Source organism: Salmo trutta, chromosome 39 (assembly GCF_901001165.1).
Source record: "Salmo trutta chromosome 39, fSalTru1.1, whole genome shotgun sequence".
NCBI classification, from domain to species: Eukaryota; Metazoa; Chordata; class Actinopteri; order Salmoniformes; family Salmonidae; genus Salmo; species Salmo trutta.
The window spans coordinates 19,240,815-19,264,940 of record NC_042995.1 but is presented as its reverse complement, the minus strand read 5'-3'; the positions used below and the strand labels follow the sequence as shown (position 1 = coordinate 19,264,940).

General features: G+C 42.7%; 1 protein-coding gene across 1 annotated transcript; it reads left to right on the top strand.

Moving 5' to 3' along the window:
• The first annotated feature begins 4,565 nt into the window (after positions 1–4,565).
• Positions 4,566–24,070, top strand: LOC115179355 (uncharacterized). The gene is made up of 7 exons (XM_029740790.1): positions 4,566–4,851; positions 6,909–6,989; positions 15,150–15,374; positions 16,803–16,943; positions 20,520–20,621; positions 20,912–21,316; positions 23,821–24,070. The coding sequence occupies exons 1-7, from the start codon at positions 4,690–4,692 to the stop codon at positions 23,926–23,928; spliced, it is 1,224 nt and encodes a 407-aa protein (XP_029596650.1). The 5' UTR covers positions 4,566–4,689; the 3' UTR covers positions 23,929–24,070.
• Positions 24,071–24,126: the final 56 nt, after the last annotated feature.

The following is a 24,126-nucleotide window of genomic DNA, read 5'->3' as shown; positions in this document are numbered from 1 at the left end:
ATTCACCTGTTCCCTGAACTTTATCTTTGTGTACATAACTCACCAATAATACATTTAGCTCAGTATGGGAAATGTCTGGAGTTGCATCACATATAACCGAGTAATAGATTGCATCTTCTCTTTCATAAAGTATTGTTTTCAAAAACCCTTTGACCACATATTCCTATGAACTCGTCTTATAGCCTTTAGCCTTACCCTTATCCTACCCCTCCTCTGTTCCTCTGGTGATGTAAAGGTTAACCCAGGCCCTGCAGCCCCTAGCTCCACTCTCATTCCCCAGGCGCTCTCATTTGTTAACTTCTGTAACCGTAAAAGCCTTGGTTTCATGCATGTTAACATTAGAAGCCTCCTACCTAAGTTTTTTTTATTCACTGCTTCAGCACACTCTGCCACACTCTAGCCGTGTCTGAATCCTGGCTTAGGAAGGCCACCAAAAATCCTGACATTTCCATGCCTAACTATAACATTTTCCGACAAGATAGAACTGCCAAAAGGGGCGGAGTTAGCCTGCAGAGTTTCGTCATACTATCCAGGTCTGTGCCCAAACAATTCGAGCTTCTACTTTTTAAAATCCACCTTTCCAGAAACAAGTCTTTCACCATTGCCGCTTGTTATAGACCCCCTTCAGCCCCCAGCTGTACCCTGGACACCATGTGTGAATTGATTGCCCCCCATCTATCTTCAGAGTTCATACTGTTAGGTGACCTAAACTGGGACATGCTTAACACCCCAGCCGTCCTACAATCTAAGCTAGATACCAGGTACAACCCCAAATCCGTAACCATGGGCACCCTCTTAGATATTACCCTGACCAACTTGCCCTCTAAATACACCTCTGCTGTCTTCAACCAGGATCTCAGCGATCACTGCCTCATTGCCTGCATGAATAACGGGTCCGCGGTCAAACGACCACCCCTCATCAAATCAAATGTATTTATAAAGCCCTTCTTACATCAGCTGATATCTCAAAGTGCTGTACAGAAACCCAACCTAAAACCACAAACAGCAAGCAATGCAGGTGTAGAAGTGGCTAGGAAAAAACTCCCTAGAAAGTCCAGAACCTAGGAAGAAACCTAGAGAGGATCCAGGCTATGAGGGGTGGCCAGTCCTCTTCTGGCTGTGCCGGGTGGAGATTATTACAGAACATAGCCAAGATGTTCAAATGTTCATAGATGACCAGCAGGGTCAAATAATAATAATAATCACAGTGGTTGTCAAGGGTTCAACAGGTCAGCACCTCAGGAGTAAATGTCAGTTGGCTTTTCATAGCCGATCATTCAGAGTATCTCTACCGCTCCTGCTGTCTTTAGAGAGTTGAAAACAGCAGGTCTGGGACAGGTAGCACGTCCGGTGAACAGGTCAGGGTTCCATAGCCGCAGACAGAACAGTTGAAACTGGATATAGCCCCAGACTTGACTGCCCTTGACCAGCACAAAAACATCCTGTGGGTTTCTGCACTAGAATCGAATAGCCCCCTGTCACGACTCCTGCCGAGGGTGACTCCTCTCCCTGTTCGGGTGGCGCTCGGCGGTCGTCGTCACCGGCCTACTAGATGCCACCGATCCCTTTTTCCTTTTCTGTTGGTTTTGTCTTTATTGGTTTCACCTGTGTCTCATTAGTGTTTAGTTAGGTATTTAAGCCCGTTTCCCCACCTGTTCTGTGTGCGGGCTTATTTCTGTTGTTCACTGTGTTTCGTGTAGTGGTACGTGTTTTTGGATCTTGTGTTTTTTTTGGATTACACCCTGTTGTTGTTTCTTGGGTGTATATTCTTTTGTCGGTGCATTTGATTAAAGCCCGATTGCAAACACTCCTGTTTCCTGCGCCTGACTCCACACCCACTACAGTAAGCGTTACAGAAGCCCGCACCTGCAAGTATGGAGTCAGCAGGAGCAGCCGCCACCCCTCTCCCCTCTATGGAGGAACGGGTCCTCCACCACACCACCGTACTCCATCAAATCGGGTCGGCGATGGACGAAGTGATGGAAAGGATGGACCGATGGGAGAGGAGTGGTCTCCTCTCTTCGCCTCCGACTCACCAGAGGAGTCCACCTACTCCGCTCCCTCCTACGTCAGGTTCTGGAGCATTACGTCTTGCGCTCCCAAGGGAGTATGATGGAGCAGCAGCAGGATGCCAGGGGTTTCTGCTGCAGCTTGACTTATACCTGGCTACCGTGAGGCCGACTCCCTCGGGAGAGGAGAGTGTCAGCCTCCTCGTCTCCTGCCTAACGGGGTGAGCGTTGGACTGGGCCACCGCTGTCTGGAACAGCCCCAACTCAGCGAGAGAAAATTACCCTGAGTTCACCCGCCGTTTCCGGGCCGTATTCGATCACCCTCCAGAAGGCCGGGCGGCGGGTGAGCGACTGTTTCATCTCAGGCAGGAGACGAGGAGCGCGCAAGACTTTGCTCTGGAGTTCCGGACCTTGGCTGCGGGGGCCGGGTGGAACGACAGGGCCCTAATAGATCAATACCGGTGCAGCCTCCGGGAGGACGTCCGCAGGGAGCTAGCGTGTCGGGACACTACACTCTCCCTGGATGAACTGATTGACATGTCAATCCGACTGGACAATCTGCTGGCTGCCCGCGGGCGTTCAGAAGGGCTCCTGTCAGTTCCACCTCCTAGCCCTCCCGCGCCCATTCCCATGGAGCTGGGAGTGGCTGCATCTAAGGGAACCGGAGGAGGGCGCTCCTCCTGCACCAATTGTGGTCGCCGAGGACACACGGTCGACCGGTGCTGGGGGGGTCCCTCTGGGAGTCGAGAAGGCAGGCAGAACACTCCTCGTTCACCCCAGGTGAGTCAGCACCAAACTCACCCAGAACCCTCTGTTGGTCATATGTTTGTTTTAATTTTTTTTCTTGATTTTTTCCCTTGTTCCCAGCATAAGGCGCTAGTCGATTCAGGCGCAGCGGGGAACTTTATGGATCGCGGGAGTTCCACTAGTACCGTTAGATTCCCCCTTCCCCGTGCACTCCCTAGATAGCCGGCCATTAGGGTCAGGGCTGGTCAGGGAGACTACGGTGCCACTGGACATGGTAACGCAGGGGAATCATAAGGAGCAAATTAGTTACTTCCTTATCGATTCGCCTGCGTTTCCAGTTGTGCTGGGAGTGCCTTGGCTGGCCAGTCACAATCCCAAGATTTTGTGGAAACAGGGGGTTCTCCAGGGGTGGTCAGAGGAGTGTTCGGGTAGGTGTCTGGGAGTTTCCATCGGTGCCACGTCGGTGGAGAGTCCAGACCAGGTTTCCACTGTGCGCATTCCCCCTGAGTATGCCGATTTGGCTCTCGCCTTCTGTAAGAAGAAGGCGACTAAATTACCACCCCATCAACAGGGGGATTGTGTAATAAACCTCCAGGTAAACGCTGCGCTTCCCAAGAGTCATGTGTACCCCTTGTCCCAGGAGGAGACGTTGGCTATGGAGACATATGTCACGGAATCTCTGAGACAGGGGTTCATTCGGCCCTCCATCTCACCCGTCTCCTCGAGTTTCTTTTACGTGAAGAAAAAGGGGGGAGGTCTGCGTCCGTGCATTGATTATAGAGGTCTCAATTCCATCACAGTGGGGTTTAGTTACCCACTACCTCTCATCGCTACGGCGGTGGAATCATTTCACGGAGCGCGTTTTTTCACGAAACTGGATCTCAGGAGTGCGTATAATCTGGTGCGTATTCGGGAGGGAGACGAGTGGAAAACCGCATATAGTACCACATCGGGCCACTATGAGTAGTGGCTTCTTTGCTGCCCTTCTTGACACCAGGCCATCCTCCAAAAGTCTTCGCCTCACTGTGCGTGCAGATGCACTCACACCTGCCTGCTGCCATTCCTGAGCAAGCTCTGTACCGGTGGTGCCCCGATCCCGCAGCTGAATCAACTTTAGGAGACGGTCCTGGAGCTTGCTGGACTTTCTTGGGCGCCCTGAAGCCTTCTTCACAACAATTGAACTGCTCTCCTTGAAGTTCTTGATGATCTGATAAATGCTTGATTTAGGTGCAATCTTACTGGAAGCAATATCCTTGCCTGTGAAGCCCTTTTTGTGCAAAGCAATGATGACGGCACGTGTTTCCTTGCAGATAACCATGGTTGACAGAGGAAGAACAATGATTCCAAGCACCACCCTATTTTTGAAGCTTCCTGTCTGTTATTCGAACTCAAACAGCATGACAGAGTGATCTTCAGCCTTGTCCTCGTCAACACTCACACCTGTGTTAACGAGAGAATCACTGACATGATGACAGCTGGTCGTTTTGTGGCAGGGCTGAAATGCAGTGGAAATGTCTTTTGGGGATTCAATTAATTTACATGGCAAAGAGGGACTTTGCAATTAATTGCAATTCATCTGACCACTCTTCATAACATTCTGGAGTATATGCAAATTGCCATCATACAAACTGAGGCAGCAGACTTTGTGAAAATTAATATTTGTGTCATTCTCAAAACTTTTGGCCACGACTGTATATACAAATATTATTTTTGATCCCGCGTTATTTCCTTTTGGGATCTTTATTATCCAACCGAGCAGTAGGTGGCGGAATGCTCATTTAATTGTTGCGAACGCCATTATACCAATGAAGAAGAACGTCGCCAAAGACAGTTTGACGTTATTACTGTGTTTATGAGACCCGAGTTATATGTAGCTTAGCAGAGTAGCCTCCAAATGTCATTGTAGTAACGTTAGCTAGCTAGCCGTCTTAAAATGAAGATGTCAACAAGTGCTGTCACGATGTTCATCATCACTGCTGCTGTATGCAGCCTGTTGCTCGTTGCTCAAGGGCAGGTGGACGATGAGGAATGGATTGATCCCTATGATATGTTGAACTACGAACCAAGCACAAAGACCATGAGAAAGACTGCTGAGGTACAGTACAAGTGGCTGCGCAATGCCTGTTTTTGTGCCATGACTCCGTGCCATTAGTTGAAATTATTATTTTATTGTTTAGGGTGTCCAATCAAAAACGCATATTTTGACCAGTGGGTAAAATAATGTGAAAGGCTGCAATATGTAACTTTTTAGGCGATACGACCAAATTCACAGAAATGGTTGTTAAAGACCATTTTCCAGTACATGAAACTCTTGGCGTCAAGAAAGCCATCGTCGCCCATTCAACATAGCCTAGATGTATGTTTTTGCTAAATAACTTATGGATGCAGCAGTTATTAGCTAGAATCGTAACGCTCGTTGATATAGGCTTTCGCAAAAGTTAGCCAAAGAGCCATTTTACTGCTTTAAGTGTAAGTATAATTCAGTTGATTTGCAATGACACAAACATTATATTAAGCAGGACTTTCAAGCGAGCCGTAATCTTATTACAATCCAAAAGTAGTGTGAAATGCACTCATAAGCAACATGTAAATGGGGGGGGCTTTTTTTAATGGTGTTCTATAAGAACTCCCCCATGTTATGCCACCAGCACCAATTTGTCCGCATCCGGCAACGTTTTTAAACACATAAAGGTGTCTATAGATGGGCCATTCTCATTGAAAGCAAATATAGGAAGCGGTATGTTGTATGCGCACTAATTCTATGCTTCCCGTTCTTAAGTTTCGTTTTTTGGTCTTTCACTTTCGGTTTTGTACACCAACTTCAAACAGAAGAAAATACAATATTTTTGGTTATGGATAATATATTTCACACTGTTTTAAATGGTACACTGATTATCTACACTAGACTTTTGTTTTGTCACAAACTGAAATGGCAGAACGATTTCTGCATTGTGCAGCTTTAAATGTGGAAGACACATTTCGTTTCAATGCATTCAGTTGTGCAACTGACGAGGTATCCCCTTTCCGATGGGTGGCCAGTACTCTTCTGACTGTGCCAGGAGATGATTATAAGAGTACATGGCCATTAAGGCCAGATCGTTCTTCAATATGTTCATAGATGACCAGCAGGGTCTGATGATGATGATGATGATGATAATAATAATATGTGGTTAAAGAGGATACGGCAGGTCAGCTCCTCCGTGGTAAATAAATGTCAGTTGGCTTTTCCTCGCCAAGCTTTCAGAAGTCGAGACAGAAGATCTGAAATTTGGCACATGTGCTCAGGAATATGATTCTAGTTAACACACTTGATATATCAGACACCATTGTCCCGATTTTGGCAAATTACACTGACTGGCCCAAGGGGGCTGCTATAGTAATTAGAGGTCGACCGATTATGATTTTTCAACACCGATACCGATTGGAGGACCCAAAAAAAAGCTGGTACCGATTAATCGGCCGATTTAAATAAATAAAAATATATATATATAATGTCTTTATTTATTTGTAATAATGACAATTACAACAATACCGAATGAACACTTATTTTAACTTAATATAATACATCAATAAAATCAATTTAGCCTCAAATGATGAAACATGTTCAATTTGGTTTAAATAATGCAAAAACAAAGTGTTGGAGAAGAAAGTAAAAGTCCAATATGTGCCATGTAAGAAAGCTAACGTTTAAGTTCCTTGCTCAGAACATGAGAACATATGAAAGCTGGTGGTTCCTTTTAACACGAGTCTTCAATATTCCCAGGTAAAAAGTTTTAGGTTGTAGTTATTATAGGAATTATAGGACTATTTCTCTCTATACAATTTGTATACTATTTCTCTCTTTATGACCTCTAATAGTAATCAACTGAAATCCCACACTTTGAAAAAGCATATCTCCTGTCTGAGCATTAATTTTTGTCAATAGTTGGCCCAAAAGGGGGGACGACATGTTTAATGTTTCTATGTTTTCTTGTTTTCTTTGTCATGTTTCCTATTGCAGTAGCTAGCTATTTGATCATAAACATGACGTGTGAAAATACAACCAAACATGACAAATACACTTTATTTTGAACATCTCTTAAATGCTTATGACAGAATGGCGAGAAGGTGAAATGTCACTTTCCTGAGTTTTCTTTTTCTTTTTTCACGCAGGTTTCACAGCTGCCTTCATGCAATCTGGTGCTCAAGCAATTCCTCACCAAGTTTCTGAAGGAGATTGAAAAATTTGGCCTGGTATGTTTTGGAATTGTCTCAACTTGTGTGAACACTAACAGTCGATGCCCTAATGCTCTTTATGTAAAGGCTGGAGCTGTGGATCAGTAGGTAACCATCCCGCCCGCCCCCCTCAATCTTTTCCCCAGAGCTGATCAATCTGATTCACATTCTACTCATATTATTTTACACACAGATTTTTTATTATTATTTTATTTTTTTACATAGTTGCTGCTCACCCTCCCCTGCCCGTCATGTTTCTTACATTTCTTCCCCCTCCATTCATTTTTCTTTACTCACCCTCTTCTGAACACTCAACCAATTTAATTGACATGATGTAGCCTACATCTCTGCCTCATATTTATGAACAGCAGAAATAAAAACCCTGCAGCTATTTGAAACGAATATTCTAAAAGTAAATATATTTTGTAGGCTAATTTAGGATGTAGGTTATAACCTTCTGTCTGTTGTAGGTTAACTAAGAATATTGCAGTAGCACAAGCAGGGCACAGTCTACACATTGCATTGGGGCAAAACAATCAGCGTTTTAACCAGATATACATTTGTGATGTTTGCAATAGCCAATACTTTTACACCAGACAAAGATGTCCGAACATCGCTGTGTGGAGGAAGGACTATGGAATTACTCTTCAGCCTTTAATATCAAGCAAGCCTTTTTAATTCGAGAACAAAAATAATGATATTGATATTGAAAGCCAAAAAATGTGCTTATTTATTTTGCTCAAAATAATATTGCAAGGAAATAATTTTGAAAGGCAAGAACAAATGAATTGTAAATAAATGCCAAAAAATATATTCAGTGAAACGGGTCCCTCTTTCCCTGCAGTTTTTTCTATTTTGGTTACGTTACCGTGCATTTTGCTTTCACTGCCTAGTAGGGCTGGACGATATGGCCAAAATCTATATCCCGATATAGGTCATTTCATATCCCGATAACGATACATATCACGCTATAGCACATTTTCTGTAATAAATAAATAGTTTATATAAAATGATACTCAACAAATAAAATGTACTTAGTCATATTTGATTATTTCTCCTTTTATTTAGAACCTTTGTGCAAATTTTCAATTAAACATGTAACAAAATTAAAATATGAATATCTAAAAAGGTAAATAGAAAACACTTCAACTATAGTTGCAAACAAAATAAATATAGGCCTAAAAATGTTATATACAGTTGAAGTCGGAAGTTTACATACACTTATGCTGGAGTCATTAAAACTCGTTTTTCAACCACTCCACAAATTTCTTGTTAACAAACTATAGTTTTGGCAAATTGGTTAGGACATCTACTTTGTGCATGACACAAGTACTTTTTCCAACAATTGTTTAGACAGAATATTTCACTTTCACTGTATCACAATTCCAGTGGGTCAGAAGTTTACATACACAAAGTTGACTGCCTTCAAACGGCTTGGAAAATTCAAGAAAATGATGTCATGGCTTTAGATGCTTCTGATAGGCTAATTGACATCATTTGAGTCCATCGGAGTTGTACCTGTGGATGTATTTCAAGGCCTACCTTCAAACTCAGTTCCTCTTTGCTTGACATCATAGGAAAATCAAAAGAAATCAGCTAAGACCTCAGAAAGAAAATTGTAGACCTCCACAAGTCTGGTTCATCCTTGGGAGCAATTTCCAAACACCTGAAGGTCCCACGTTGATTTGTACAAACAATAGTACGCAAGTATGAACACCATGGGACCATGCAGCCGTCATACCGCTCAGGAAGGAGATGCTTTCTGTCTCCTAGAGATGAACGTACTTTGGTGCGAAAAGTGCAAATCAATCCCAGAACAACAGCAAAGGACCTTGTGAAGATGCTGGAGGAAACGGGCACAAAAGTATCTATATCCACAGTAAAACGAGTCCTATATCGACAACATGAAAGGCCGTTCAGCAAGGAAGAAGCCACTGGTCCATAACGGCCATAAAAAAGCCAGACTGCAGTTTGCAACTGCACATGGGGACTTTTTGGAGAAATGTCCTCTGGTCTGATGAAACAAAAATATAACTGTTTGGTCATAATGACCATTGTTACATTTGGAGGAAAAAGGGGGAGGCTTGCAAGCTGAAGAACACCATCCCAACAGTGAAGCACGGGGTGGCAGCATCATGTTGTGGGGTGCTTTGCTGCAGGAGGGACTGGTGCACGTAACAAAATTGATGGCATCATGAGGAAGGCAAATCATGTGGATATATTGAAGCAACATCTCAAGACATCAGTCAGGAAGTTAAAGCTTGGTTGCAAATGGGTCTTCCAAATGGACAATGACCCCAAGCATACTTCCAAAGTTGTTGCAAAATGGCTTAAGAACAACAAAGTCAAGGTATTGGAGTGGCCATCACAAAGCTCTGACATCAATCCTATAGAAAATTTGTGGGCAGAACTGAAAAGTGTGTGCAAGGAAGGAGGCCTACAAACCTGACTCAGTTACACCAGCTCTGTCAGGAGGAATGGGCCAAAATTCACCCAACTTATTGTGGGAAGCTTGTGGAAGGCTACCTGAAACATTTGTCCCAAGTTAAACAATTCAAAGGCAATGCTACCGAATACTAATTGAGTGTATGTAAACTTCTGACCCACTGGGAATGTGATGAAAGAAATAAAAGATGAAAGAAATAATTCTCTCTACTATTATTCTGACATTTCACGTTCTTAATAAAGTGGTGATCCTAACTGACCTAAGACAGGGAATTTTTACTAGGATTAAATGTCAGGAATTGTGAAACTGAGTTTAAATGTAGTTGGCTAAAGTGTATGTAAATTTCCGACTTCAACTGTGTGTATATATTAATTTTTGGGGGGGAAGGGGCTTGCTTGTTTTGCATGTTATTTTGACATTAATACGTGTCACATATCAATTTGCATTTGGTACCTTGGGTCGAACGTTAGCACTAACTCACAAAGCTGTTTATTATGTTCAACATAGGAGAGCCAAACACAGGAAGTAGCTCTTTCAGTAGTTTAGTTGGAATAAGGTCCAGTATGCAGCTTGAAGGTTGAGGCTATGATTATTTTCATATAAAGTAGCTTGATTGCTCATTCCAGAAGTTAGATGTGTTGATTAGTATCACCTGGACTATTATCTTCAGCACCTAACCACAGAGTTTCTAAACCCAGAGGCACAACATTGCAAGATTTATGGAAACGTTTGCGAAGCAGGCCGGGGTTTGAGACGTCTATGGGTTTGATGCTCTTAAACACATCCAATGAGAGTGGAAAATTTGTGAGAGAAAAAAGTGGAAAATTCTTCCATAGTTGTTAATTTTCTCAATCTAAAGGCACAACCTGGATTAGAGCCAAAGTCTTAAATAGTTGAACATGTATTACTCCAACCTTGTGAAAGTGACACTGACGTGTTTCTGCGCATAAGCTTAGCTAGCCAATGTCACCATGACATTGCCTATAAGTGTGATCGGGGATTTCTATTGGTAGAAGCAGTTTCTGCCCATCGTCATACTGTACTACTAGCTAACAGGCTAAGAAGCTAGCAAGCAAGTTGATTAACACAAATGACTGTGGTCATTTCTAGATAGCTGCAGTGCCAAAACCAACTTTTTTCTAAACCTCAAATTACACTGTAATCGGAAAGTATTCAGACCCTTTGACTTTTTCCACACTTTGTTACGTTACAGCCTTATTCTAAAATTGCTGAAAGTTTTTTTCCGCTCCTTAATCTACACACAATACCCCATAATGACAAAGCAAAAACAGGTTTTTAGAAATGTTTGCCAATTTATAAATAAAAAATCTAAAATCTGGAGATATCACATTTACATAAGTATTCAGACCCTTTAGTCAGTACTTTGTTGAAACACTTGGTAGCGATTACAGCCTCAAGTCTTCTTGGGTATGATGCTATGAGCTTGACACAGCTATATTTGGGGACTTTCTCCTATTCTTCTCTGCAGATCCTTTCAAGCTCTCAGGTTGAATGGGGAGCGTCGGTGCACAGATATTTTCTGGTCTCTCCAGAGATATTCAGTCGGGTTCAAGTCTGGGCACTGACTGGGCCACTAAAGGACATTCAGAGACTTGTCCCGAAGCCACTCCTGCGTTGTCTTGGCTGTGTGCTTGAGGTCATTGTTCTGTTGGAAGGTGAACCTTTTCCCCAGTCTGAGGTCCTGAGAACCTGCTCTAGAGCAGGTTTTCATTGCTCTGTTCATCTTTCCTCTCCTGACTAGTCTCCCAGTCCCTGCTGCTGAAAAACATCCCCACAGCATGATCATGCTGGCACCACCATGCTTCACCGTAGGGATGGTGCCAGGTTTCCTCCAGACGTGACGCTTGGCATTCAGGCCAAATAGTTCAAAGTTGGTTTCATCAGACCAGAGAATCTTGTTTATCATGCTCTGAGACTCCGTTATGTGCTTTTTGGCAAACTCCAAGCAGTCTGTAATGTGCCTTTTACTGAGGAGTGGCTTCCGTCTGGCCACTCTACCATAAAGGCCTGATTGGTGGAGTGCTGCAGAGATGTTTGTCCGTCTGGAAGGTTCTCCCATCTCCACGGAGGAGCTCTGTCAGTGACCACTGGGTTCTTCTCCCCCGATTGCTTGTTTGGCTGGGCGGCCAGCTCTCGGAAGAGTCTTGGTGGTTCCAAACTTCCATTTAAGAGTGATGGAGGCCACTGTGTTCTTGGGGACCTTCAATGCTGCAGGAATGTTTTGTTACCCTTCCCCAGTTCTGTGCCTCAACGCAATCCTGTCTCGGGAACTCTACGGACAATTACTTCGACCTCATGGTGTAGTTTTTGCTCTGACACGCACTGTCAACAACTATGGGACCTTTTTAAATAGACAGATGTGTTCCTTTTCAAATCATGTCAATTTAATTTACCACAGGTGGACTCCAAGTTGTAGAAACAGCTCAAGGTTGATCAATGGAAACAGGATGCACCTGAGCTCAATTGAGCCTCATAGCGAAGGGTCTGAATACGTATGTAAATTAGGATTTCTGTTTTTATTTTGAATTAATGTGCAAAAATGTCAACCTGTTCGCTTTGACATTATGGAGTATTGTGTGTATATTGAGGATGTTTTTTTTCTCATCTATTTTAGAATAAGGCTGTAATGTAACAATGTAGAAAAAGTCAAGGGGTCTGAATACTTTCTAAATGCACTGTATGTACACTATATATAGAAAAGTATGTTGACACCCCTTCAAATTAGTGGATTTGTCTATTTCAGCCACATCCAAGCTGACAGGTGTATAAAATCGAGCACACAGCTACGCAATCTCCATAGACAAACATTGGCCGTAGAATGGCCTAACTGAAGACAGCAGTGACTTTCAATGTGGCACCGTCATAGGATGCCACCTTTCCAACTTTCAGTTCGTCAAATTTCTGCCCTGCTAGAGCTGCCCAGGTCAAATGGAAATGCTGTTATTGTGAAGTGGAAACATTTAGGAGCAACAACGGCTCAGCCGTGAAGTGGTAGGCCACACAAGCCCTCGGTTTCAACACTCATTACAGAGTCTCAAACTGCCACTGGAAGCAACGTCAGCACAATAACTGTTCGTTGGGAGCTTCATGGAATGGGTTTCCATGGTCGAGCAGCTGCACACAAGCCTAAGATCACAATGCCAAGCGTCGGCTGAAGTGTGTAAATCTCGCCGCCATTGGACTCTGGAGCAGTGGAAACGCGTTCTCTGGAGTGATGAATCACGCTTCACCATCTGTCAGTCTGGGTTTGGCGGATGCCAGGAGAACGCTACCTTCCCCAATGCATAGTGTCAGCTTAAAGTTTAGGGGAGGAGGAATGATGGTCTGGGGCAATTTTTTCCCATGGTTCGGGCTAGGCCCCTTAGTTCCAGTGAAGGGAAATATTAACGCTACAGCATACAATGACATTCTAGATGATTCTGTGCTTCCAGCTTTGTGGCAACAGTTTGGGGAAGGCCCTTTCCTGTTTCAGCATGGGAAGGGCCTTTCCTGTTTCAGCATGACAATGCCCCCGTGCACAAAGCATGGTCCATACAGAAATGGTTTGTTGAGATCGGTGTGGAAGAACTTTACTGGCCTGCACAGAGCCCTGACCTTGACCCCATCTAACACGTTTTGGGATGAATTGGAACACTGACCTCACTAATGCTCTTGTAGCTGAATGGAAGCAAGTCCCCACAGTAATTTTCCAACATCTAGTGGAAAGCCTTCCCAGAAGAGTGGAGGCTGTTATAGCAGAAAAGGGGGACCAACTCTATATTAATGCCCATGAGTTTGGAATGAGATGTTTGACGAGCAGGTGTCCACATACTTTTGGTGATGTAGTGTATATATTGCCAGTAACAATAACTCAAAGTTGTGTAGTTGTCACATTTTTGGAGACCGAGTAGATGGACATAACCTTGCCGTAACATTCTTTGAGTTAGCCCTTGGTGAGACAGTTGACAAAGCTGTTTCTTGACTCTACTGTTAAAGCTGCAAGACATGGACATTATTGCATATAGAGTTTTTCCTTGCTAGTGTCGACTGGAAAACCAGAGGCATAAGGCAGATAAGTGTTTAATTAGTTCCTAGATTTGTTATGTCTATGCCGTAGCAATCAGTATACACAATTAACCATCACAAATTATTTTAAGGATATATCCCTTACTGTATGTACACGTGGGACCTGTGATAGAGGCAACCGTTATTGTTCTCATTTTTAAGAAACATGTTACAATTGTTTTGGATTCGTTCGTTTCCAACATAAGCTTGGCAGAACTTCACTAAAATACAAGAACATTTCTGTATTGTAATTCTATTTGCAGAAAACCTTATTGAACACGTGGCTGGTAACAAATTGTCACTGTAAACTTGACTGAAAACAGTTCAGCAACAATGGATAAGTCTGCCCTACTTCTCATTGGTACAGTTCGAAATATTGGTAGTATTATTATGGGAGAAAGTGATATTCCTCCTCGGCTACTCAGCTATGGAGATAGGTCATCAGCCAGGACCGCCTATGAAAAAGGACCACAAGGAATTATCAAAAAGATTAACATGGGTGGAAACCTAATACAGTTTATCAATGTACAACTAACGATAGTCACAATTCAAATACTTAAAACAAAAAATGTTCATGATATCCATGCTCCGGTTTAGTGCATGTTTTTACATTCAACCATTCACTTCATTTACCCAAGTATGGTCTTATTGTAGTCGAATAGGTGTTTTAGCACAGGTAGGGATGACGATTTACACACTGCTGCTCTTCAGGGCCAAGAATGAGGAACACTAGTGCACACTTTGGGAGGAAGAGTGAAGAATCAGGACACAAGCCTTGCAAACAGAAACTTGACTTGCAACAAAGAAATGTCAATTACAAGAACTCTGTGGTGGAGGATGGGACTAGAACAATAATGTAATCAAATTTGAACTCTACTACTTTGAACTTTTGTATTACGCTAATTAGATTTCCACTCAGATATCAGCTCTAGGGGTTTATGAAGTAAATAATTTGTGCGAGCTGGTAAAATCCCTCCATGCGAGGTTGAAAACCAAATGGCCAGTAGCCTATCATAAAAGCGTCAAGAAAAGTTAGTTGTGACCCAGTAGCCTATTTCCCAAATAGTCTAATAGGCAGAGAAGTTGCCCAAAATGTGAACAAGAATGAAGTTCAGTCTATTGGCATAGGCTATTCTCAATCGCAGCTTTATGAGAGACGGAACAAACAATATGACCGTTAAGAAAGGATGATGAGGCAAATAAAGCTATTTATTATCAGGTTCTGAAGACGCTAGACTTGCTTCTATCCAGCCCATGATTTATAACCTAAGAAAGCCTGTTGCTCATCAGTTGACTGTCATTTCTTCATGGGCGCGCCACAAAGACGTGCACACACACCTGACCTGGCCATGCTGAAACCCCACCAGAAAGATTAGAAAAGATTTGCCTTCACTTAGCTTCTGCCCACAACCATTATTTTTCGCCACAATTCGTCCAGTTATAGCATGTGATTTTGCGCTATAGCCTGACAGTGGTTATAGCGGAGGTATTTATAATAGGGGGCAATACCATCTTTTATAGAAGTCTTGAGTACATAATCACAATGGGATAAAGGTTGACGTCGCCCAGCCCAAGTTTTAACCCTTGTGATGTAATATGCTTTCTGTATATGCCAAGTGCCTGTACTTTGTTTTGCTATTTATTTCCTATTCCTTTCCAACCACTAGCCCAGTGATTTCCAGAATGATCTCTACTACGACGCCAAAGTAAGACTGTCTCGGCAAGCGTTGGCGGAGATCTGGAAGCTTCTGGAGGGAATGGACAGCTGTAGAATGGGGGATGTGGACGATGTCCTCAGCCAGGTCCTGGTGGATCTCAAACCACGTGACCTCGAGGCCTCGAGATGGCACTTTGAGGACACCTTTGGTGTAGAGATCGACACAGTCATGAAGGTGATAATGTGTAGCAGAGGGGACTGTGATGCTCAAAAGCAAGTGGATTTACCGCCGCACACACCACGTGTGGTTAGCCTAAAGGAATTGATGATTGACAGTTTGTAAAGTAGGCTACACAGGCAGGGAGGATGAAATTAAAATAACTTTTATTTGTCTGTGAGGGAACGTCTTTTCTGGACTTACAAGTTCATACTTGTAAGAAAACACGGTAACTCATAGGCTAGGACTAGCCTACACACAAACTAAAGGACATATGAAAACAAAACTACTCTCAATGGTGCTGGCTGGCATGTCTGATCTCTGTTTGAGGAGGCGAGTCCGATCTGCTCCACTGACTGACTGAGATGCGTATGAAGCTAACTGCCACTTTTGTGTTCATCAATATGACTTAACCGCTCCGATTCGGAGCACAGTCATTTACTGTACACTCAAGACAGAACTGATACCACTCGTTGGCGTTACAACGCCAGGAATATTTCTCATCGTCATCGCAGTTATTTAAGGAGCGACTGCCCCTAAAACTTCTCGTTTTGAAAATGGCCTATGTGGCATCAATATGAGCCAGAAACATTTATTCGCGTGTCAACATTGACTACAAAATGTAAATAGGATCATTTTGGTCATAAAGTAGTTCTCCTCCAAAACAGATTTGCACGATAGGAATGAAGGGTACCGTAACAGTTTTCCGTGCGTTGGGTTTATTATAATCCTGCCCACAGCTGGCAGTACCCAAGTAATCATCAATTAGGAGCGCAGCTGCACGCAACCTGATCGTAATGCCCATGGTCAATTTGGTTTGACATTAGATATCCCTATGTGGCTAGTTGGAGACGTCCGTGAATTACACAATGTACATGGGACAATATTTTAAAAGGTCGGTAGCTCCAAATTTTTACGACTTAACCTCAAACCATCTATACATTTTAGAAATTCAGATACAAATATTGAAAGCATTTAATGAGACAACTAAAAGATGTGCGACATGAAAATATTGTCCCAGAGATTGGCTATCCAAAGTCGAGCCAAATTTTCCACGGTCGCTCACCAGCCGGCTGAAGCGAAATGACCAAATTATTTTGTTAACTCTTCCCACCTGCGAACACGAGACACCCACATCAAACCACACCACGAAACCAAATCCTGTTTGAATTCAGTCATGGCTGCTAGCATTTCTTAATGAACCAAATCAAAACAACGCCAAATCTGGACCTTCTCTAAAGCAGGGTTTCCCAAACTCTGTCCTGGGGGCCCCCCTTGGTGCACGTAAAAGATTTTGCCCTAGCACTTCACAGCTGATTCAAATAACCAACTCATCATCAAGCGATTATTTGAATCTGCTTGTGTAGTGCTAATGAAAAATTCTAAACTGGCCCCCAGGACAGAGTTTAGGAAATCCTGTTCTAAAGGACCTTCTCTCTCTTCCAGGTGTTTGTTTGTGTCTTAATTATAGTGGTCATCATCTGCAGCGAGCTGTGGTCTACAGTCTCCTGGTTTGTCCAGTTCAAGCGAATCTTCGCCATCTGCTTTGTCATCAGTCTGGTGTGGTTTTGCTTCTTCCTCTACAAGGTAAATTATCAATACACACTTCCATGCATTCTGTAAAATGTCCACTTGCTAATAGCCCCTTACTGTCTATGATGTTCTATGTCTAGTAGTAAATAAATATAATTCATTTAAAGAATATTTGAAGGTACAAAATTACTTATTTACAGACAGAGTGCCCAGTCTGGCTACTTTCAGTGTAGGGTCTGTCTGATTCAGGATTGATTCATGTTCTCAGAGGTAAAAAAAAATAATATAGGCTAAATACTACAACAGTATTTTATGTCTTTGCAAATAATATTTTTTGGGGGGTTTATGAACAGCTAAGGTAAGCTATTTATAATATGCCATAGTCTATTCTTTAAAAAAAAATCTAAGCCAACTAAATAAATTGAAGGAACACCAAGGAATATCTTGAGGGGAAAAACAAAATATCTTATCAGGAGAGTTGAACGTGTTTTTTTTGTGAGATTGATTGATACATGAGGGATAATAGCAGTTGTGGAGCCAGGGTTCGAACTGTGGGTGTGTGGTCCCAGGAACGGCAGCACTGCCACTAAACCAACTTCTGACCCAGGGATGGTACAACGCTAAATCCATCATATCTGTCATTGTAATTGTATTGTCCTGTCAGATTGACTTTGCCGTCGACGCGAAAAGCACCGGGAAAATTGACTGGTGGGACTTAAATGGTGAGATGATGCAAAAAAACATTAACACTTGACCTTGGCATAACAAAAAATGTGAGATTACATTTGAATAAATTCGTTGTTATTTTATAATAATTGGTGCATGAAGAGATAATATATCCATTTTGTAATGCAATTTAAAAAAAGACGTATTAAGACGCATGGACGTTGTTAGAGACATAGTATGTGAGCGGAGCATGCCCAATTTGTCTGGAGCGTGGAGTGAGATTCCCAAAGGCTGGGGCGTCGGCCTTTTAGCCCGCTCCAAAGTAGCGCTCCAGTAACACTCGCTTCACGATGTCAGAGCATGCCAGTCTACTTGTGTGCTGCTTGCTTTAGCTACGGTTACGGAGTTCGCTAAATATTTTCAAAAAGAAACTGATAAAACACACAGATGCTAAATCAAGTCGACTTACAAAGATGAGGACCAAGAGCAAGAGTGAATGCGGTGATTTAGTGTCCACAACTAATCATTGTGGAATCTGAAAAGACACCTATCCCATACTTTCTACGTGCACTTGCTGACAGAAAGGAACGAGGTGGTTAGATAACTGTCATTGTAGCAACAAAATCGGGTGTCTTAAACGTTTCGTTCATTTCTGTTCTATCTATACTATAGGCCGTAATTGATTTTGGCCCAATAGGACTGGCATATTCCCACGTTCAAGGAGATTTCCGTTTTAATTGGGTTATTTTGCCTAAAAACCTTTTAGGCCTAGTGTAGAAACATTTAAAAACAACTCTGCATTCCTGCCCAGCCTGGCAAAAGTGGCCCGACCGGTATTTAGCATCCCCAGTATCTCTGCGTGTGTACAGCTCTCCAGGGCACTTGGCGTGAGCCTGAAGCCACAGACTCTGGCCAAACTCATCTTTCTAAAAGTGAATTCAACTGCGCTGAGCCTAATCAGGGATTTTTCGTTTCATTTTTATTTAATTCTAAGTAAGTCACAGCCTATATGCGAAATTTGGAGACTATAATGATTTAATACAACGAAATGTTGTTTAATGCTGAGAGCTTAATAATGCACTTCTGGCAAGAGTGGCCAAACGGCTGGCCGGCTCTCCGGTCACCATTGCATGAGCCTGAAGTCAGACTGGCCAAACTCATGTTTCAAAAAAATTAATTCAAAGGCACTATTAAGTCATTTTTCATTACATTTTTATTTAACTCTGAGTCACAGCCTATATGCACAATTTATAGACTATAATGATTTAATACAACCAGCCTATTGTGTCTCACAAGCAAATGCTTCACAATGTATTTATTTTTAGGCTATAGCCTTGAAATAATATAGCCTTAATAATTCATTTTCGTTCCTGACTACCTGCTATGTAGCCTATTTTCGCTTCTTACATTCACCTTTTCATGTTTATTCAAATACTTTTCATTCAAATCCATATGTTTTGGTTTCAATACTTAAAAAACAATTGGTAGATCAGGTGGTCACAAATAGTGTTGGTTAAATTGTGATTTTAATGAATGGAGCGAATTTGGAGCAGCAGTTTTTTTTGTGTTTTTTTTGTCAGCATGGAGCGGTTTTGACCTCTCCATGTGCGAACATACTCTGGAGACCATTTAGACCTGAGCACCTTTTTCTTGTATCATTATCAGTAGTAATAATCCTTTTGTGGGTTAGAGCTGATAAAATAATGTCTTTACTGGTTTATATAATGTCCTCTTAGTATGAATGTATATTTTTTATATATATCCTTGGGGATTGAAAGTGGTGTTCCGTTTAAGCTCTTTGTGTATGAGAAGTGGAGTTATTTAGTGGACTGCAGTGAACTGTAGAAATGTGTACTCCCAATAACTCAAGGCCTCTCTCCACTGGTAAGAAGTCCTGTGATATGCACCGAGGTTCTAGATTTCAGGCAGACAGCAAAAAAGCTCAAACTAGGTTTGTTACACCCAACTGGATGTGTCAGCTAAGAACATACATTCAATACAGTGCAGTGCCCATTTTATACCCTTAGTTTTCACCTCTTCCTTTCCAGAAAGATGTGTTTCAGTGCTTTTCCATCATCCAGTATTTCTCTGCTCCTCCTTGCATGTCACAAGACTTGTGATCAGTCAAGAGAGGGCTTGAGTTATTGGGAGAACACATTCCTGCAGTCCACTAAAACATTTCACTTCTCATACACACAGAGCTTCCACCTAACACTACTTTAAATCTCAAAGGATATATATATAAAAAAACATCTATTCAAGAGAATATAGTGATATAAACCAGTCAGATTGTAAATTACTATTTTATATATCAGCCCTTACCCATAATTATTAGTACAGATAAGTATACAAGAAAGTGTGCTCAGGTCTTAATGGTCTCCAACAGCATAAACACTTTGCACTGTTTGCAGTAAGCTTACTGTGGAAATGCATATGGGTTTATGTTGTCATGAAGCCTACTGTATTGGACTCCTTCCTACCTTTACCCCAGATTGGTACAGAGGTGCCATGACTCTCCAGGAAGGTCTCTGTAAGATGTACAACAAAGTCCTCAACGTCACCCCAATCCTTCTCGTACCCCAAGCTATGGTAACCTGTAGTTGACAACCGGGGTTGGGGACAATTCCATTTCAATTCAGCCATACAGGATGTAAGTGCAGAGCCTTTGGTCTAGCGGTAATGCTCTAGGCACATAAACTGCTCACTACCGGAGACCAGGAATCAAACCCCAACTCCAACCCTTATATCCTTCCCATCTCTCTGTATCCGTCTCTAATTCTACCTGTCCAAATAAAGTAAACGATGAGTGAATCCTTCCTGCATTGACTGCACTGAAATGGAATTGACCTGTTGATGATCAATAACCTGTGTAGCATTTAGCCTATTTCCAATAGGATGTGGTGTGTCATTATGTCTCTGTCGGCAATCACTATGTCCATCACTAACTTCTTCACGGAAACTCAGAAGCGCTTTGGCCAGAGGATCAGCGAGTTGCTCGTAGCCCTCAAGGACCTACCGGTCACCCGGGATATCCCTGTGCTTTCCATGCTGGTGCTTTCCATCCTGGTGCGTACACACACACACACACACACTTGAAACACTGTCAGAAGGGCTGGGGTAAATTCCGTTTCAATTAAAACAATTCAGAAAGAGAATTGGTGTTGAAAAATCCTTAAGAAAATAAATGGCCCTTTTCAATGCTTGAATGAGAAATTAAATTTACTTCCATATTGAAATGGAATGGAATTGAACCCATCCCTGACTACCACACAGCAGTTACAGTAACTGTTTCCAGTTTTAGCCAGTAGCCAGTCCCCTACATGTCACTGAAGTAGTATATTCCTCATGTTCCTCAGGTGTTTATGTACTGTAGATGCCAGGCAGCCATCAAGCATGGCATTACGAGACTGCTGCGCATCGGCAGGCCCAGGGACCCCCCTCCTCCAGCCATGGACCAGCCCGAGCCCCAGGCCCATCTGAGAGGTACAAACCACGACCCACTGGCAGGGGGGGAGGCCCCTCAATGCTCCCCTCCCAGAAACGTGGAGACCCTGAGGAACGGCGACATCCAGGAAGAGATACAACAACCAGTTGTAGCTGGGGCCACAACTGAAGGCAATGACTCACAAGAAGCTAAACCCTCTCCAGCTAAAGCCAAACCCAATGAGAGGGACGTGACGTCTGAATCTAAGGTGGCTACTGACGGGGAGTCTAAGCAGCTGGCCGAGAGGCAGACCTCACCAACTACACAAGGGAGTAATGTAAGTGGTTTGTGTTGATCTCGGCTGAGTTATGGATGCAAAGATGTTCCCTTATGAACCTGGGGGCTTATCAAAAGCATCATTCTAGGTCTTTAGCCGCTACACTGGAAGTGTTTACCGGCGGTAAGGCCAGCAGAGAGCAAGCCACTCCAGCAAGTGGTCTCAGCCGCGAGCTGAAAGTCAAATCCTTAAAACTACAACCAAACCAAATTTTACACTTCAGAGCTGCAAGCCACAGAGGGGACCCGCCAGCCTCTGTAGCAGTGGAGGAAAAGGTTGTGTAGAGTGGGGATTTGGGGAAATTGTTTGTAGAAGGACTGAAAAGTTCAACTGTGACTTTTTAAAAAGGACGCTCGACTCCAAAATGAATTAAAATAATCTAAAATATAATTTCCACCTCTAGAAATAAGCCCAATAAGATATTACATATTGGTAAAATAATTTTAACATATTGGACCAAGCATATAGCCTATGCATGGTCCATCTTATCAGGTATGCTATAAGCATTATCACCTGTAGCCCGACTGATGCAGCATAGCGGCAATAAATAAATAGGCTGACGCATTGGTTTGCCTATCTGCATTTAGCATGGGCATAATCATTAGCTAGATCCGAAATGGGATCTTTTAACTAGTTAGCATGCAATGTTTTGAGATAATGTGAATGATGATCTGTATGGTATTACAATAGACAAATCCACATGAATAGGCAGGTGTACATCATTGGGTATTGCTAATATACACGGAGTGTACAAAATATTATGAACACCTGCTCTTTCCATGAGACTGACCAGGTGAAGGCGATGTCGCTTGTTAAATCCACTTCAATCAGTGTAGATGAAGGGGAGGAGACAGGTTAAAAGGGTTGCGCTACTCAATATTAGGAAGGTGATGTTAATGTTTTGTACACAGTGCATTCGGAAAGTATTCAGACCCCTTCCCTTTTTCCACATTTTTTTACGTTACAGCTTTATACTAAAATTGATACAATAATTTTTTTCCCCCCCTCATCAATCTACACACACTACCTCGAAATGACAAAGCGAAAAGTAGGTTTTTAAAAATGTTTGCTAATTTTATTAAAAATAAAAACCAGCGGGGGAAAAACTAAATGGATTCACTACACACAGTTGATAATTATATTAATTGAAATGCTAATCCTTTGCACATGAATGGCCGCTCATTCGAGAATAATTGCAATGTATATATTTATGCCCGTATGTCGTTTTCTTCTCTGTTGGAATCCGGTCCGTCTGCTGGAGAGTCAGTTCATAATTGTCCGTAGAGCTCCGAGACAGGATTATGTCAAGGCACAGATCTGGGGAAGGGTATCAAAAAAATTCTGCAGCATTGAAGATCCCCAAGAACACAGTGGCCTCCATAATTTTTAAATGGAAGAAGTTTGGAACCACAAACTCGTCCTAGAGCTGGCCGCCCGGCCAAACTGAGCAATCGTGGGAGACGGGCCTTGGTCAGGGAGGTGACGAAGAACCCAATGGTCACTGACAGAGCTCCGGAGTTCCTCTGTGGAGATGGAAGAACCTTCTAGAAGGACAACAATCTCTACAGCACTCCACCAGTCAGGACTTTATGGTAGAGTGGCCAGACGGAAGCCACTCCTCAGTAAAAGGCACAATAGCCAGTTTGGAGATTGCCAAAAGGCACCTAAAGGACTCTGACCATGAGAAACAAGATTCTCTGGTCTGATGAAACCAACCAATATATACTATTTGGCCTGAATGCCAAGAGTCACATCTGAAGGAAACCTGGCACCATCCCTACGGTGAAGCGTGGTGGTGGAAGCATCATGCTGTGGGCATGTTTTTCAGCGGCAGGGACTGGGAGACTAGTGAGGATTGAGGAAAAGATTAACGGAGCAAAGAACAGAGAGATCCTTGATGAAAACCTGCTCCAGAACGTTCAGGACCTCAGACTGGGATGACGGTTCACCTTCCAACAGGACAAAAACCCTAAACACAGCCAAGACAACGCGGGAGTGTCTTTGGGACAAGTCTCTTAATGTCCTTGAGTGGCCCAGCCAGACCCCGGACTTTAACCCAATCAAACATCTCTGGAGAGACCTGAAAATAGCTGTGCGACACTCCCCATCCAACCTGACAGAGCTTGAGAGGATTTGCAGAGAAGAATGGGAGAAACTCCCCAAATACAGGTGTGCCAAGCTTATAGTGTCCTACCCTTGAAGAATCAAGGCTGTAATCGCTGCCAAAGGTGCTTCAACAAAGTACTGAGTAAAGGGTCTGAATACTTATGCAAATGTGATATTACAGTTTTTCTATTTGTAATACATTTGCAAAAATGTCTAAACCAGTTTTTGCTCTGTCATTATGGGGTATTGTGTTTAGATTGAGGAAAATCGATTTTAGAATAAGGCTGTAAAGTAAAAAGTCAAGGGGTCTGAATACTTTTCGAATGCACTGTAGCTGTGGCTTCTCATAAGTTGGAATGATTTGTTTCTAAATATTGCTCTTTGCTTACTGTTTGCAGACGCAGGAGAAGTCATCAGAAGAGAAGATTTCATCCATCTCAGGGCAGCATGGTGAAACTGATGGGGTGCCTGTACAAGAGACTGAACCAGCGTCGCTAGCACTATAGACGATGTTCTTGTCATTGACAGCAGTGCGAAATCTCTGCTTGGATGCCTTGGAATGCCTGGATGCCTTGGATGAGTTGGATGCCTTAAGCCAGTTATGAAGATGCAGTTTATCAAGAGAATAAAGAATACTGTTTTATTTCATTTTTTGAAAATGTTTTTCAGTGTACAATGTAGGCCGTAGTGATTTTTATCTTTAA

What these genes read in the sequence shown, in the direction of transcription:
- LOC115179355 (XM_029740790.1), top strand. Translation starts at nt 4,690, where the DNA reads ATGAAGATGTCAACAAGTGCTGTCACGATGTTCATCATCACTGCTGCT. An exon ending in CCATGAGAAAGACTGCTGAG is followed by an intron (nt 4,852 to 6,908) that starts GTACAGTACAAG and finishes TTTTTCACGCAG; the next exon opens with GTTTCACAGCTGCCTTCATG. An exon ending in AGATTGAAAAATTTGGCCTG is followed by an intron (nt 6,990 to 15,149) that starts GTATGTTTTGGA and finishes TCCAACCACTAG; the next exon opens with CCCAGTGATTTCCAGAATGA.